Source organism: Berghia stephanieae, chromosome 4 (assembly GCF_034508935.2).
Source record: "Berghia stephanieae isolate SIO BIC M18660-M18661 chromosome 4, UCSD_Bste_1.3, whole genome shotgun sequence".
Taxonomy (NCBI): Eukaryota; Metazoa; Mollusca; class Gastropoda; order Nudibranchia; family Aeolidiidae; genus Berghia; species Berghia stephanieae.
The window spans coordinates 52,044,510-52,062,759 of NC_088363.1; the positions used below are offsets into that span (position 1 = coordinate 52,044,510).

An 18,250-nucleotide genomic window follows, 5' to 3' on the forward strand; every position below is an offset into this window, starting at 1 on the left:
GTTTATATTATTTCCTCTCAATAAAACGGAAACAATGTTGGCACTAGTATCATCCTTTTGGCTATAATTTCAAGCTTCACTAACCAAGCAGTCCCGCGATAATTCCATTTTGAGGCGAAGTGGTCCTATTTTATTTATTTATTTATTTTTTTTATTTGCATATACCACTTTTTGACGACCATTAGGCAGTTGACCAAACTGCAGTTTCTCTCCTCCTCTTTCTCCCCCTCTATCTGTCCTTGTGACACAGTTGAAGGGAAGATCCGTGTGCTAGGTGCTGAGAACTGCTCGTAAAGTTGACGCTCGGGATAATTTAACCTGGGCTTTGGGAAGAGGGCGGAAAGAGAAAAATTAGCAAGGTGAGATATCGTGTATTTTCTCAGTGCGGTTTTATGAGGGTTTTTTTTTTTTGGTAAATAAAAAGGTAAGAAAGGAAATTTACTCCGAAATGAGACAATTAAAAAAATGAAATAAAAAAAAAAAAAATAAAAAAAAAAACAAAACAAAAAACAAACAAAGAAAAAAAAACAAAAACAACAGAACAACAAAACAAAACAGAATGTGATTTTAATTGTGAAATGTGACATGTTTCCAAAAGGTATTTTGTCAGGATGAATGGGACCTCGAAAAGTCGATTTAGAATTAAAATGAGAAGAAATACTAATTACTGGGATTTTTCAATGTGAGATATTGTATTTATTCCCCACCACAGCGAATAGAAAATAACTCTAAGTTTCATTTGTGTGGCTATAATTTCAATTTCTAGCATCTAGTTTATCTTGTCATAATAATGTGTACTTTCATAGAACTGTTCTAGACGGTTTTTTTTTTTGTAAGCAAAAAGGTAAGGATTGAAACATTCTTCGAAATAATAAAAATGTGATTATAATTGTGAAGCGGATGACAAAAAGCAATAACAAAGAGCTGAGTGACGTCAACTTCACTCTATCTTTGTGGTTATTTATGTCATCATTAAATATCTATTTTTTTAGTTGAATTTACAATTTTTCTCTTTCATGTATGTTGCTATCAAATATTATGACTTATTGGCCTAAAAGCCTAAGAGTAAATAAACTCGAATTTTGATACTTGTATTTATTCTCCACCGTAACCATTGGAAAAATAGTTTCATATTTGTGGCTACAAAATTTCTAGCATCTAGCTTTTCCCGACATAATACGGTGTTGAGACAGAGGGTCACATGTGTCCCTCTGTGTCTCAGTTTCAAGATGTGGAGTGTTTTTATTTTTATTGCAGAGCTTTGTACAAAAAAATTAATGCAGAACATTAATAGTTTTATTCCTTTACCAAAGAATGGTCGGGATTTTTGTGGTGTTATCATTTTGATATTAAAAAGCAAATAATACGATCGAAGAAAAAGAAAAAAAAATCAAATTGAGGATTTATATAGCGCAATATCGCACAAAGCGCTTTACAAGGGGTGCCTAGCCAACAGCAAGACTTAACATGTAGAACAAGACATGGCGCCTATAAGGTGATATTACAAATTACACCCCCCCCCCCACTACAACAAAAAAACCAACAAAATAATAAAAAAAAAGAAAAGAAAACAAGGCCGTTTAAATCCATTGTCTAATTTTTACAGCAAGAAATAAAATGAATGTATCATTCATTTCATTACATATGTTTCATGTTTCATCTTCCTCATTGTGCATATTCTTCAATTAAAGCACAATGATATACAAGTCCGTCATCATGTAACTGGATGGAGTGCATTCTAGTGTCCGTACAGCGTGTCACGGAAATTAGAAATTGCTTGCTACCATTTAGACATAAAGCTAGTCTATCGAAAAATACTCCTGCCATTTCTAAACTACCCACGCACTGCAGATGAGACAAAAGGGTCAGAATAAAATCTCTGCTTAACCCAGGATCGAAACGGCGCTCATCGCTATTACGTATTACCAGTTTAGCTATGGGGTTTCCCGTTGATATGAAAAACAAAATAACTAATATTAATCGCTTAAACCAATATCAACATTATCAAAAATAATAATATAATTCTATTCTCTTCCATTCATATTTAACCTCCAACAGTCAAGCCATACAGTATTGGAACCGGTCTAAGAACAACCCCAACCAATACTCGTGTGTAAGTTATTAGTTTTAGAAACATATTTAATCTCATGCAAATTAACAAAAAATCAAAATATTCTGTCTGGATTTATAAATACAAGAGAATAAAAAGGATAAAAGCCAAGCTTCAACAATTAAAAGTTTGTTGACATTACTCTCTTACGCCTTTGCTTATACCCTCCCTCCCTCCCTCTCTCTCTCTCTCTCTCTCTCTCTCTCTCTCTCTCTCTCTCTCTCCTAAGTCCACGTCTAGTCCCCTTGCTCCAGTTTTCATATACGTTAAATTTTAATACAGGGATGGATTATAATATTCATTTACGACTGCATACTAGTGACTACTGCATACCATAGTATCTATTGTATCCTGCCTTATATATTATTGTAACAACATTTGCATTATATGTATAACCCATATCTTGATTAATTTTAAACGTTTATCTATGCATCATCATCGTCATCATCATCATCATCATCATCATCATCATCATCATCATCATCATCATCATCATCATCCTCATTATGATCTTCATCATCATCATTATTAATATTCTTCTTCTTCTTCTTCTTCTTCTTCTTCTTCTTCTTCTTCTTCTTCTTCTTCTCATCGTCATCATCATCATCATCATCATCATAATCATCATTATTATCAATATTATTATTATTATTATTATTATTATTATTATTATCATTATTATTATTATTATTATTAGTAGTAAGTAGTAGTAGTAGTAGTAGTAGTAGCAGTAGTAGTAGTAGTAGTAGTAGTAGTAGTAGTAGTAGTAGTAGTAGTAACAGTAGTAGTAGTAACAGTAGTAGTAGTAGTAGGAGTAGTAGTAGTAGTAGTAGTAGTAGTAGTAGTAGTAGTAGTAGTATCATTATTATCATTTTTTTCATTTATCATTATTTTTATAAAAAAAATAATGATTGTCATCTTATCATCATCATCATCATCATCATCATCATCATCATCATCATCATCATCATCATCATCATCATCATCATCATCATCATCATATAAATTCATATGGGATCAGTTGAAACGCTAATCGTGTTTTTCTTCCTATCCAGAGCAGACAACCATGTTTTTCAAGGCCCTCTTCCTTCTACCCGTGGTAATTTCCCTTTCTTGGGCATTCCCTAGCGGAGCCCACAACAATGGCAGCAATCCGATGGATACACTCTCATCCTACTGCACTGCTGGAAACTTCAGGTAATAAACGGTGGGCAAATCTTTGATTAAAGTACAGTGAAGAAAGATATTGATTTGGGTAAAATTAAACATATCTAGATAAATTGAGACTTAAGGACACGTCCAGATAAAGACAAGTGGTAGAACCAAGAGATACAATGAAGAATGATATTGATATGGGAGAAAGAAAACATATCTAGAGTTTATTACTCTTACTTGAGCACTCAAGATAAAGCGAGACGAAAGGAATCGTCTAGATGAAGAAAAGAGGCAGAATCAAGAGCAATCTACTCGTATGTATTATACGAGTCCACTCTGAGGCTACTTAAAATCTCTACAAGAATCAATAAAGGAGTCCCACGATGAGCACGTTCAAAATGCTAAAAAGTATATAATATGATATAAAGATAAATAACTGTAAGAAATATCTCCCTCTAAAAATGAAATGGACTATTTATTCTTCTGTAAAAAAAGATTCCAGCCGAGGTCAGGACATCACAACGTAGTTTTAATCCAAAATAATGAGAGAAAGCATGACGTGAGTATTCATTAAAAAAAATAACCCATAGTTATCAGCATATCTTGAAGATCAACACGTTGACACAACCTTTCTCCATATATACAAACAATTTCAATAACATGTTTTCATTTTCATTCTGTCAGGCCTAATCACGGCACCTATCTACCTCAGGCCAGCCCGTCACCTTACGTAATCAAAGTGACATCACCGCATGGGTTAATGTATTCACCCAATAAAGTTGTCACAAGTAAGAGAAAAACTTTTTCTACTTACTAGCTCAAACTTACTCCTATAACTGCTGCTGTAGCTACACTACTACTACTACTACTACTACTACTACTACTACTACTACTACTACTACTACTACTACTACTGCTGCTGCTACTACTATTACTACTACTACTACTACTACTACTACTACTACTACTCCATTTCTTCTTCTTTTATGACTACTACTACTACTACTACTACTACTACTACTACTACTACTACTACTACTACTACTACTACTACTACTACTGCTGCTGCTATTCTTGACTTATTAAAAGATAAAGTTACCGAAAAGAATTATTTCAAACAAATAAATATATTCACCGATGCCAACTTAAAGATAAATCAAAAATTTCAAAATCTATGAAAAAGGCATCAAGAATAATAAACCATCCTCTTGATGGAGTAGCAAGAATTCACGGAAAAGCAATCGAAAGGAAAGCATTCTCAATTCCCAACAATAAAAAACATGTTTTATACCATGAATTTAGTCTTTTTCCATCTGGGAGAAGGTTTTGTCAGATTAAATGTAGAACTATCAAGTATAAATCGACGTTCGTTCCATCAGCAATAAAAATCTTGAATATTTCATATGGTACAGCAAAACCAAGGATTGATTCGTTGACTGATTAACTGATTAATTTATTTAATGTTAGATTAACTGACCAATTGATAATGATGATAATTTTTTGGTGTCAAATTGCCACAATTGTAACAAATTGCGAAAGAGAGAGAGAGAGAGAGAGAGAGAGAGAGAGAGAGAGAGAGAGAGAGAGAGAGAGAGAGAGAGAGAGAGAGAGAGAGAGAGAGAGAGAGAAAATAAGTAGAAGTGAAATATCTGTTCAATGTTATAGTTATCATATAACGTCATAACAAGTGTAACTAAATGACAAATTGCCATATTTATATTTATCTATTACTACTACTACTACTACTACTACTACTACTACTACTACTACTACTACTACTACTACTACTACAACTATTGTTATTATTTCTACTACTACTGACTCTTCTTTTTCTTTTTCCCATATTCAGCTCTCTTCACCTTCTCCTATTCCTCATCCACTTCCTCATCCTCCTCCTCTCCTCCATTTTTCTTTTTATTCTTCTCCTTAATTTTCCCCTTCCCTACTTGTTTTTCTCTTACTATCCTCCTTATTCACATTTTTTAAATGTCTCCCTCAAATGTAATTTCATCATTCATTGTCAACCATCATTTAAACACGATCACAATTTTCTAAATCAACAAAATACATAAATAATTAGGATTCCCTTCATTCTTTACAAAGGGGAATTTTGGCTTATTCCAAAGTAAAGTACTTTTGGCGTTAGCCGTAGTGCAGCGCCTCAAAGTGAAGAAGGGCGAGGTGACTTGCCAAAGGCCACACAGGGCGACTGGGAAACGAACTCAGTACCTTTTACGTTCGAAACAAAGACCATACTGCTGTACCATAATGCCCCAAATACAACACAACAATTCAAAGATCAAAAGATGATATGCATTTAGGTAAAATACTCACATTGTCCGCCAACCAAATTAAACAAACCAACACACAAAGTCGTGTGTAACCTTTACCGTTTATAGTCTGACTGATGTAATGTAGTAACTACTAATCACTTAGAGGATGTCTAAAAATAATAACAAGGAGCTGAGTGACCTCAACTTCGTTCCTTCTATAGGTTTGTAACGTTTTTTTTGTAACTCCCACAGTCACGATCGAAGAGCATCCATCAACGACAGGCCAATCGCCAAAGAAGATCAAAGGATTCTTCCTCCAGGGAGATAGTACAGAGGGCTCCTTCGCCGGAGATATCGCATGCGTTAACAACCAGGGCAAGACTGTGACTTTCTGCAGCAAACGTGGAGTGACACATACAAACGCAATGCCCAAGTCTAAAATCATTTGTAACTGGACTCCTCCCGATTTCCAACTTGGCCATGTGCAATTCACGTAAGTCTTTTGTCCATCTTATACAAACAATTAGTAACCAATCTCTCTCTCTCTCTCTCTCTCTCTCTCTCTCTCTCTCTCTCTCTCTCTCTGTATGTCCGTCTCTCAATATATATATATTATATTATATATATATATATATATATATATATATATTATATTATATAGTGTCCATAAAGTCTTTTATTGATTTTATAGACTTATTATTCTACAACAATTGTAGATATTTGCATCTGATTTTCACCATCTTCTAGGGTAAAGGCATACATTTATGCCTATCATTCATCGACCTTCATCACATCATCAAATTTAGCAAAATGAAAATGATCTTAAAAGACCTCATTTTTCTCTCCTTTTCGGACACAACTGGGCAATAACATTCTCTTTGTTTAATGTGGTTGCACGAAACATAAATTTAAATTGCCAAATTAGCTCAAAAGCATTCCATAGCTCAGCTTGGCAAATCATTACAGGACATGAAAACAATTTCAAAAACAAAGAAAGAAACGGGCATTCTAAATTTGCTGAGACCCAAAGTGAATCTCGACTTCACCTGGGATCGATCTGATTCCCTTTACTTGTGAAGTGAATGCTCTACCAACTAAGCCATAGGGACCTCCATTCAGTAAAATTTATATTTTGTACAGTTTTGTTGACTTTGTGGTTAAATTGACTCTAAATGCTCCTTTCTACTATGTTTATTTTCCTAACAGAGCAACCGTTGTGGAAAACTTTACCACTTTCTGGACAGGCGTCAAGAGTGAAGTAACACTTTATGCTGACCCAACAAGTAAGGCTTAATATATTTAATATATTATATTCATAGCATATCACATCAGATATCATTAAGGATAACATAGGCCAAAGGCCTTTAAATACCCTGGCGTTTTTACAGATATAAATTTATAATAGGTAATACAAAAAAAAAAAAGATCAAACCGATGCCTGGATATCATAAGTACATATTTTAAATGTATTCATATTTTCATTTTCCAAAAGAGTTCACAACTCTTGAGACACTCTTTTGGTGCCAGTCTCTACGCCCGTTGGCCATTTCATAGTTTTTAAACCAAATGAACGAACAAAAAGTTAGACGATTAAAGGACCCTGAACTTGTTTAAAAGTCTCAAATGGGATGAAATAGTGATGAAAACAAGGTGATTTTTAGGGACTCTTGGTACAATTAATTAAAACTGGTGTTTTTTTCTCTTGTAATGTTACATAATTGACCTTGAATTACAGTCTTATGTGTTATATTCAAATCGAATGAAAAACTGATGAAAGTTTGATGATTTTTTACAATCCTTTGTATAACTATTTAGTATTGACTGTCATTTTCTGTCACAACGTTACAGATTTGACCTTGAGTTACAGTCTAATGTTGTTATTCATCATCCTATATTATTTTTTTATGCGGCTATGTGGTCTTGTGGTATGACACTGGCATTCGAATCGGACGGTCATGGGTTTGAATCCCACTCTGAGGGACTCCTATTTGAGTCATTGGAAAAGGCTCTTTACTCACATTCTCTCAGCAGCGTACTCAGGTGTGAAATGAATACTTGGCCACTAACAGCCTTGTCGAAAAAAAAGAAGTTTAATATTATCTATTAGGCTTTATGTCTCGCCCTATATAAGTGTTTCTGTTTCAAGGGACTCTTTGTAAAGCGACTTAAGCACGCTTAGTGGATTTAACGCTATATAAATTCTCGCTTTTTTTTCTTTCCCTAACTAGCGATGACTTACTCCCAGAAGGCCTTGCAAATGAGCAACAACTTAATGAAGCAAGTCCAAGGAGCTTCTCAAAGTAAGTGCATAACTTTTTTTCATTGATTGTTGTTCCACTATTCACTGTATAACCGCTTTAACAATAAAGAGACTGGTATGTTGTTGTGTCCTCTTGTTTACAGTGCAGTGGTTGAGTTGCTATGCCTGTTATATCTTGAGGAAAGTACTTTAGAATAGAGTAGCGTGTTGTTCAAAATATTGCCTTGAATTTTAATGATTCGTTAAACTCTACAAAAATAATGAAACGTACCCGCTTTATGAGCTTAATGGCTCTTAATGGCTCGCCCCTACACTTAACTGTTAATTGCCATAGGTCGTGTAAAAACATTTACTATTTTCTTCTTTATATATATTCCAATTTCTTTATTAGCTTTAAGTGGTAATTTTGAAAAATTGAACATAAATATTGGTATAAGTTTATAACAAATCAGAATATAAATCCTATCATTATCTTATCCAATCAGATCTAATGAACATGTTTAAGCAGTCAACAGGAGGAAACTCATGTGAGTACCTGACAATCATTATATGTATTGAATTTTAAAAATCTGACAATTATAACAGACACACACACACACACACATACCAAATAAGATAATTATAATATATAAAATTCCTTCTCATACTCTTTGTAAACCAAATATTATTTCCATATTAAGAAATCATATCAAAAATTATTTTTGCAATTAATATTAATAAAGCGTTTTACGTATTTCATTTAATCTATTTCGTGACAATAATGTAATATGTGACAGCTTAGCACTTTATAAGAAGGTTAGCAAGTAGCAAGCAATTTGTTTCTGACTCCATGCAGGGGATGCTTTTTTACTAACATTATGTATCTCTGTAATTTTCAGTGGCAAGTCTATTCGGCGGTAGCAACACAAACGGCAATAGTGGTAACTCCAATCCATGTTAGTATTAGAATTCTGTTTGATGGTCATTACCGTAATCTACTATCATAAACAAAATGAATATCATATCTTTAAACTATATTCATCAAAAATATGAAATAGGAGAATTATATGAAGATCATCACCTTTGTTGTCGTCGTAGCGGTGGTAATTTTCTTTACTTTCATCCATACGATAGTCAATACCATGAATACCACTACTAAAATACTACTTTTACTGCTACTACAACCTCATCATCAACAACAAAACAACAACAATAACAACATCAACAACAACAACAACAACAACTACTACTACTACTACTACTACTACTACTACTACTACTACTACTTCTGTTACTAGTACTATTACTTCATCTTCTACAACAACAACAACAACAACAACAACAACAACAACAACAACAACAACAACAACAACAACTACTACTACTACTACTACTACTACTACTACTACTACTACTACTACTACTACTATACTACTACATACTACTACTACTACTACTACTACTACTACTACTACCACTACTACACTACTACTACTACTACTACTACTACTACTACTACTACTACTACTACTACTACTACAACTACTACCAACACACAATCTACCAAACACCTAGCCTACTTAATTTTTTATATAAAATAATAAATTTTAAAAAATCAATAACACACGGCGCTTAACAGACGGCATGTATTGTATGAAATGTACATTTGGTTTTACTTGGGCTATTGACGGGATAAATCGAGCTTTGTGAAGCGCATTGAACATGTAAATACGGGGAAAAAATCTGATTTATGAATTTTTTACATGTTTACATTTTTTCTCCCAACAGTTGCAGCCATGATGAGCAACTTCAATAAAAATGGTGCAACTAATCAATGTAAGTTGTAATCTAACATGGGTAATTTTTTTGATTATATAAATGTTATTGAAATGGTAAAATAGTTTTGAGAATAAGTAACCCAAGTATTAAAGAAACAAACAAAAATATTAAAACTAAATTCAAAAGATTTACTTTTTCTCACGATTATTTAATTGATTGCTGCAAAATAAATCAAGTGCATACGGTCAATGTAACCTATAATGTGACTATAAAAAAGTCGATGTTTTTCTCAATGTTTTCAATGATATTGCCCATCTTGTTTTTTCTTTTTTTTTCTTCTTGAGATACGCACGTTTTATATCTTAAAATTAAATATTTGTCTCTCATTTTGAGTTATTATTTTTTTCCCAGTTGCCTCACTATTTCAAGGGAATGATGGCGGAAGTCAAAGCAACTCCCGTGAGTACTTTAGTCCGATTATAATTAAATAATAATATCGTAGTTTGAACCTCGGGACAGTTATTTTCTAAGGCAACCACAATGGTCATTAAATCAGTCAGCCAACTCCATCATGCTGGCGACAGGCGATGCAACATGTTGTATGCGCTCAGAGCAGCCAGGAATTGTTCATGACTTGTTACTATGACTATTTCTTCTGCCAGGTTGTTCCATTCCTTTGTGGTTCGTGGGAAAAGGCTCTGTTGCCTATAGATAGTATGTACTTGGCTAAGAATCTCACAACATTGTCATCCGGAAATATAACGGATCAACACACAAAACTATGTGTAACCTTGAACGTTTATAGTCTGGTTAATACAGTTTAGTGAGAATTACGCATAAACGCGGATGGCAAAAAAAGCAATAACAAAGACCTGAGTGACGTCAACTTCATACTATCTATATGTTGTGTGTGATCTGTTGATTGTATAATATATCAAGGAGTGGGTGGTACGGGTGCTATATATCTGCGTGTTGACAGTTGCGGATTAGTGTTTTGTTGCAAACTTGCAATTTAACTAACATTAGAGTTTAAAATAATATATCAGAAAGGATATTGTTGTGAATTGGTAACGAGCAAGGCTAACTCCGATCTTGTTACAAAGATCCATGGTTCGAACCCCTGTTTAAGCTGTTTGGATGTGGTCAATTTTTCTTTGGACATAGATACACTCATACACACGCACACTCCCCCCCCCCCCCTCCCAAAAGTACAAATTAATAAGAAATTGATAGGGTCATGTTGTATGTTCTCTCTGTACTTACAAAGAATTAAGGCCGAAACGTTGTTGGTTTTGCTTTGCTTCCATATAAGATGTTTTAAGGATGTCTCTGATATATTATGAAAAGCTTTAGACGTAGCTACCTGGACATTTTGTAATATATTAGACCCGATGTGTACTTATTTGCAGGTCTGCTAATCCAAATTGTTATGGGCGCATTATTGTAATCGAAATACTCTCAAACTAATGAAAAATTTCGTCCATTATAACATTGTTTAATCAAGCCCACAATCGGTTATCATCACTGCAATTATGAGCACGTTGATCAGATCTAATCTATTTAAAGATCAATCATCCTTTGAAATGATTGGGTTTCACATGTCAATATGGATTAACTTAATATTGGCTTCAACTTTTTCTTTAAAAAAGGGAAGAGAAAATGAACATGAGTTTTGAACAATTATGGAATAGCATACCTGTCGTTTAAAACGTTTATATGACAGTTAGTTTTACTCTTTTTAAAAATCTTAATGACCAGATTGCATCCAATATGATAATTAGAAAATGTTATAAATTATTGATAATTTCTATTTACATTCTGTTCTCCCTTATATCCCTTTTCAGTAGGCAATCTATTTGGATCAAACAGCATGAATCCTCATCAAAGTAAGGAACCTCAGACGTTTTTACAACATCGTTCCCTCCTTGTCTCCTCCCTTTCTCTCTCTCTCTCTCTCTCTCTCTCTCTCTCTCTCTCTCTCCCCCCCCCCCTTCTCTAGCTATTTTTCTCGACGATACCATGAATAGATGAGGACATTGTAGGGAAATTTAGAGCAATATACTGTGGGATGTGTGCGTGAATGTGTCATGGTGGGGTATAACAAACTTGAGCTTTTTATATAATAGAGCAATATCCACTAAACTTACTCAAAGCGCTTTACAAAGGGTCCCTGACTCTCAACAAGTGTCTTTTTATTACTACTATTACTACTACTACTACTACTACTACTACTACTACTACTACTACTACTACTACTACTACTAATACTACTACTACTACTGCTACTGCTTCTGCTACTTCTGGCACCACTACTACTTCGAGTTACCACTTCACTAACTTAATAAGTAACGCTCTACCACTCTCTCCTCCTCCTCCCTCATTTTTGCGAAGCTATCAAAGCCCCATATTATAATATTTGTAAATGTACGGCTATGTGGTCTAGTGGTATGACACTCGCTTTCGGATCGGAAGGTCCTGGGTGTGAGCCTCGCTCGGCGCGTAATTGAGTCCTTGGAAAAGGCTCTTTACTCATATTCTCTCACAGTACTCAGGTGTAAAATAAGTACCTGGCCGTTAACAGCGTTGTCTCTGTCGGAAAAAAAATGCAATATCGCCTATTAGGCGCCATGTCTCGTATACGAGACATGTTACATGTTGCTGTTGGTCAGGCTTTGAGCATGTTTAGTGGATATTGTTCTTTATAAAAAGCTCAAGTTTTAAATTGATTTATACAGTGATGAAGATGATGACAACCTATATGACTCCTCTTTTTTCACAGCTGATTCTACCAATTATTGGGCATCGATGAGTCAAGGAAACCAAAGAGCCAATCACGGCTTAGGTAAATTTACTGCCAAACTCTGACAAAACACATTTTGACATTTTAGCCAGAAAACTTTTACATCAAATATCGATCAATTAAATTTACCACCAACTTATCAAAAAAGTTTCAAACCTGAGACTTATTTGAAGTAAATTTTTTCTGATCTGAAATTAGTTTTCTGAAATTTCTCTCAAAATATAGTTACGTTTTGTTTCAGTTATAACTGAGAAAATGCATGAATAACATTAACTAAGGAAGTGATTAGTTAAAAACGTAGTACTGTGCGGCTTCGTGATATTGCCGTGAAGCACTCGCTTCCACGTAGGTCCCTTGTTCAAGTCCCGCGGAGCAAAGTTGAGTCCTTTGAAAGGGTTCTTTACTCGTATTCTATCACCGCACTCAGGTATTAAATGAGTAGCTTGCCTCTAACACATCTGTCTCTGTCGAAAGAAAGATACTTGTTATAGCACAGTGTTGCTTTTGGCCTGAGATCCCTTGAAATCGCCCTGAACAAATTTTACTCGATATTTCTCTATATAAAAGCTGTACAAAAATGCATTAAACAAATTACAACAAAATTGAATTTCAATGTTTGGCTAAAAGTGGTCCTTTCCAATCATATGTCGGGTTGAGGAAACAGTATAAAACACAAGATGCACATATGTTAGAGAGGTTCAAAGTTCATGCGGTACCTGCTACACTTCCGGGTCATTGTTTTTTTTAGAAGACAGTAAATTGGAAAATAAGAGAATTAGATACCGGAAATATATCAAAGACGTTGGGCAATGAGCTCAGAAATCCAAAGAGCCAGTCACTAAATTATAGGAAGATTATCCTTTAATGAATATTATGCGTTTTTAATTCAATTCAATTCTATTTGTGATTTTTCGCCAACAATTTACAATTGATGGCAACGTAAAGTGTGTCGGAAACAGTAAAAAATCATGTGACCAAGTAATTTTATCTAAATATAGCTTACTACAAACATTTTAATTCAAAAATATTATTTATAATTTTTTTTCTTAGGAAATAGTCACAAACAGCAACAACAACGATAAAAAAGTAATAACTACATCAACAAGAATGAATAAAAACAACAGCAACATCATCAACAAACAAATATAAATAGCAACGACGAATTAGAATGACATACTCTCAACACGAATATGATAAAAATTTTAAAAAGGAACCATCAATTTGAACTTTACATATTCTGATATTAAATGATCAAACATGCTTAACATCTTTAAGCAAATATTATATTTCTATCTATTTTTTTTCTTTTTATCCCCAGATCCCAACAATTTCGCAACGTATTTACAAGGATAACATGACTGTCTAAAATTGTTTTGTTGAAATTTTCTTTTTTACATTGAAGAATAAAACCGAAAATGTTAAAAGACGACTGTGTGCTAAATTACACGATTTAGATTAAGGATGTTACTCAATGATTTGTTTATTACTGTGTATTTTTTTCGTATGAATGAATTCCGAATATCATCTCAAACGCTAATTTACTTATCTAGATACCTAATAGTTTTGTCTTCAAATATTGACTAAAATAAGATTGTGTTTAAAACTTTCAATAAATCGTTTCTTACGAAAGAATAAGTGTTTGGATAAGAAAATGTCATTATTATATCGTCAAACATAAAAATGTTGTTAATAATATTCCATATACTAAGAAAAACGTAAAAATTGAAAGGCTACGGACGGAAACAGTACTTTTCCCATCCGAAGCCTTTCCATTTTTATCTTTTCGTTAGTATTTTTACGACCCCAGGCCTCAGGCAGCCCCCAACGCTCTCAACCAGTAGTTTAGTTACTTAGTTATTTATTTAATCTTGTTTATATAATAAAAAAGATGGAAAAGGGGAAAATCCCGCAGTTTCAATAGTGGGAATACTTTTCTAATTATAACACTCGGATACAGTGAATATTAATTCTTACTTGGATCAGCCACATATTTTTAAAATATGTTATTCACTGTTATATGTCTTTGAATGTGTCAGAAAACTAATATTGAAACATAATATTTCGTAGAGTACAACACGTTAAGCCTAAGTTCAACATCCTATATTTTCTATTCCTGTTTCAAGATTTGGCTTCACCACGTTTTACACTGTAAAAAAAAGTGAAATATGAAAATCAAGGGATATAACTTATTTAGGAGTTCTTCATGTGTTTATCATAACAGAATTGCCTCCCTTACGCCATATTTTAAAGTATGCCAAAACCAGTAACAGATTTTACTAGCCTAAAGGATGAAGATGTATGTAATGCATTCAAAAAACAAGCTGACAAACAAATTTGAGCTTATACATATCAATGCGGAAACAGACCCTGCCCTACAACATCAGAAATTGATTGACACTATCATTTCGGTCAGAAACGAAACTCTTCCAAAGACAACAAATTTCTAAAGGAGCTTCTGTCCAATCCTCCAACAACTTGAGGAGAACAAACGTAACTTAGACTCAATATTAACAATTGCAATGATGAAGAACTAAAGCGAGAATGGAAAACACAGAGAAATCAAGTGATGCATAAAATCAAAGCACAATCTATTGTCAATTATAAAAGCAAAATCGACAAAATAGCAATGGAAATAGAAACAGTCCCAGACAGCATGAAAATATTCAAAGCTGTTAAAAACATTAAAAAGAAATAAAAGTCGTCTTATAATATCTGATGATGAGGGTAAAGTAATCTGTGATGCCAAACAAATAGTTGCAAGAGTTAAAAATTCCTTCGAGAATAAGTACAAAGGGGACCAACAGATAGCTCCATTCGAATACCCCGAATCAAGACAGGAAGAACCAATAACCGGTCTTGAGGTTAGTGCAGCTATTTACCAACTTAACAATCATAAGACCCCGGGAATTGTCACCATCAAAGCAGAGGAGCTAAAATGTCTAACTGAACGACACCTAGTCGCCATTGCTAATAGGTTTAATGGAATGTTCGAACATAAAACACATCTTGATCTCGGCTCCGCCCACTTAACTAATTTTGTTGAATAAACCAAACAAGAAAAAAGGACCACTAAAAAATCTAAGACCAATTGTTCTTCTTTCAACACTTAGAAAACTGCTCAGCGAATTAACACTCAACAGAATAAGATCAAAGGTGGAGGAACATCTGTCTCCGACACAGAGCGGATTCAGAAAAAGATAGGAGTACCAGGGACATTGTATGGGCTCATAGGTGTTTGAAAGCCAGAACTGAAAAATACAACGAAGAGTTCACTAAATTGGGCATTGGCATGAGCTCTGCCTGTGATACAATCTGCAGAACAAAACTTTTGAAGGTACTAAATTCATTTCTCGAAAAAGATCATATCCGACTAATAAAATCACTGCTAGCAAACACAACACTTACGTTCACATTTGGTGATGAATTAAGACAAAAAACTCCCGATTCCTCAAATCTTTACCCGCGAACTGATTTACGCAGACAATGTTGATATCATATTTGATAAGCAGACCTGGAGAAGCAGCACATACCAATAATATCAAATACCCTGCGACATAGGAATCTAAAGGTCAACGAATCCAAAACAGACATTACAATGGTTAACAAGAAACAAGCGGAATGGAAAAGTGTAAGAACACTCGGAAACTTGATTAATGAGAATGAAGACATCAAACGGAGAAAAATGCTAGTTTAAACTGCATTCAGAGAACTACAGAACGTTTGGAACAGGACGAACATCATTAATGGCAATAAAAGAATACGCCTTTACGGAGCGCTAGTGCTGCCAATTTTTATGTACAACTGTGGTACGTGGGGTCTTACAAAAAAGAATTTGGATACCCTGGACTCCCTTCATCGCAAACAATTGAGACGAGTTATTGGGGTACATTGGCCAGACAAAATTAGTCATGAGGATGTATATGACAGATGCAGAGTACAACCAGTCAGTACGCGTATAAAGAAACAAAGCTTGAAACTGTTCGGACACTTGCTCCGGCGAGATGAAAATATTCCAGCACAAACCCCAATGGATGATTACTTCAAATAAGGAACCAAATACAGAGGGCGTACACCAACTTCACTTCCAACAACATTGAATCAAGATCTCAAAAAATATAAAATGCATTTAGAAACAACAACCGAAGAACTGATTTCAATAACACAAGGAAACATCCAACTGCCTCAGCACCTTAGCACACATGATGACATTCTAAAGCTAAGAACACCTGCACTAGACATAGAGTTATGGAGACAGATTACTAACTGGATAATAGAAACAGACTTATAAACTCGAAGTGACGCACACATTCACGGCTAGCGTCCATAGAGACTGCGCAGCCATATTTATTATTATTATATATATTGCACTGGAATAATGAAATATAATAATATGATATGGCCATTGAATCGTTTCACAGTTAAATCTAACAATCAACTTTGTAATAATTAACTTAAATCCTCACTACTGTATTTCCACTATTCTAATACCATTACCCAAAGGATGTAGTGAATATATTTTATTTATTTTCACTTTATGGATACGCATTCCCTTTTTTATATTTTAGTTCGTTTCCTTTCTTAGGGTTTACGGTGCTTCTAATTACGGTCATATCAGGGCCAATAAAAAGGAATACAATTGGACAGTCAAAATATTTAGAATTACAATAAAAGCGCAAGAGAAAAGGTAAGACAAAGATGTGATTCAGATAGGGAACAGAGAAATATTCCAATGCGCTTTGTTTGAGATCACCTAAAAGTATCAGCCAGACACAAGCACATGATCCCACCAAGAGGAATACACTCATATGCTCATAAAACATGATATTCAAAACAACAAAAATATTACAGTATATTACAGAGAGATGATTTACAAATAAAAAATATCATCTCCAAAAACTAATACTACACATTTGACTGTTTCCCCTTCAAGCAAGGATTCCGGCCATGGCCATGATAAACCAAGTAATCCCATTCTAAAACAAAGATAGAAAGTAACTCTGAAAACACAGATAGGGAATAAAAGACACAGCGAGCAAGTGACCTCCTGCCCACCATGGGAGGTCAAAGACCACATCCAGTTATATATTTTAAAATCTATTATTATGTTATTAGTTTTCGCCACTCAGCCGCACCGCTCACCCCTTTTTCTTTCTATCTATACAATATTCTGAGTTGCTGCTTTAGAGTTTGTCAACTGGTTTGAATACATTTGTCAAGTGACTTTTGTCCTTCGTCATTGTCATGAGATACCACCATCATTGATTCGAATGTTGCACGGAATACTGAATCTTAAGCGTCATGGTAAACCATCTACTCTATGCTGATTATGACAGAAAACACGAGTTATCTTCTCGAATCATTCTCTTTTTTTTTTTGGTGTTTACTTTATTTCTTACATTCCATGGAACAAATGTTGCCGTAGGTGAACCAGAGATTTAGGAGAATGCTCACATCTTTACACTGCTTGTATAAAACATCGCTCTTCATGTCCAAAGTGCATAGCACGTCATTTGTACCACTCATCAACGAGAGATCATTATAGTCTATTCTTTAAAAGATTAAAGTTGGGGATCAAAATGATTCCGTAAGCTCATGTTAGATTTTAACTAATGAGCACAGACTTGCAGGCAAATCTAAAAATTATAAAACTATTTTTTACAGATTGGTTTACGAGTAATTTACCAATCTTTTCTTAAATTAAGGATAATTCTATCATCTCAAACGAATAATTATACAATCTGATAGGGCTTTATGGTCGGTCATTTGGCGTTGGGAATCGCCATCTGGTCATGGTCGTCGTATTGCCAGATTCATTTGCGCGCACCTACATTTATTACCGGATTTTGATCGTTGATGACCCAAACGATTTGTTTCACTCTATGTTAGTTTCCACA

At 34.3% G+C, this 18,250-nt stretch overlaps 1 protein-coding gene across 3 annotated transcripts; it reads left to right on the forward strand.

Moving 5' to 3' along the window:
* Window positions 1-185: 185 nt before the first annotated feature.
* LOC144972033 (uncharacterized) lies at window positions 186-13,988 on the forward strand. 3 transcript variants are annotated; one of them, XM_078913120.1, is made up of 14 exons: window positions 186-359; window positions 2,059-2,113; window positions 3,166-3,307; window positions 3,950-4,053; window positions 5,791-6,031; window positions 6,745-6,821; window positions 7,767-7,838; window positions 8,284-8,325; window positions 8,677-8,733; window positions 9,566-9,613; window positions 9,968-10,015; window positions 11,401-11,442; window positions 12,336-12,398; window positions 13,675-13,988. In XM_078913120.1, the coding sequence occupies exons 3-14, from the start codon at window positions 3,177-3,179 to the stop codon at window positions 13,707-13,709; spliced, it is 960 nt and encodes a 319-aa protein (XP_078769246.1). In that variant the 5' UTR covers window positions 186-359; window positions 2,059-2,113; window positions 3,166-3,176; the 3' UTR covers window positions 13,710-13,988. The 3 variants fall into 3 exon arrangements, with proteins under 3 accessions (XP_078769246.1, XP_078769248.1, XP_078769247.1); XM_078913122.1 differs by having other exon boundaries at window positions 257-359; window positions 11,404-11,442; window positions 13,675-13,800; XM_078913121.1 differs by lacking the exon at window positions 186-359 and adding an exon at window positions 389-424 and having other exon boundaries at window positions 13,675-13,800.
* The last annotated feature ends 4,262 nt before the right edge of the window (window positions 13,989-18,250 follow it).

Bases quoted from the DNA above. Each gene is read 5' to 3' on its own strand.
- LOC144972033 (XM_078913120.1), top strand. From the start codon at position 3,177: ATGTTTTTCAAGGCCCTCTTCCTTCTACCCGTGGTAATTTCCCTTTCT. The intron at 3,308-3,949 runs GTAATAAACGGT...TCATTCTGTCAG, and splicing joins TGCACTGCTGGAAACTTCAG to GCCTAATCACGGCACCTATC. The intron at 6,822-7,766 runs GTAAGGCTTAAT...TTCCCTAACTAG, and splicing joins ACTTTATGCTGACCCAACAA to CGATGACTTACTCCCAGAAG.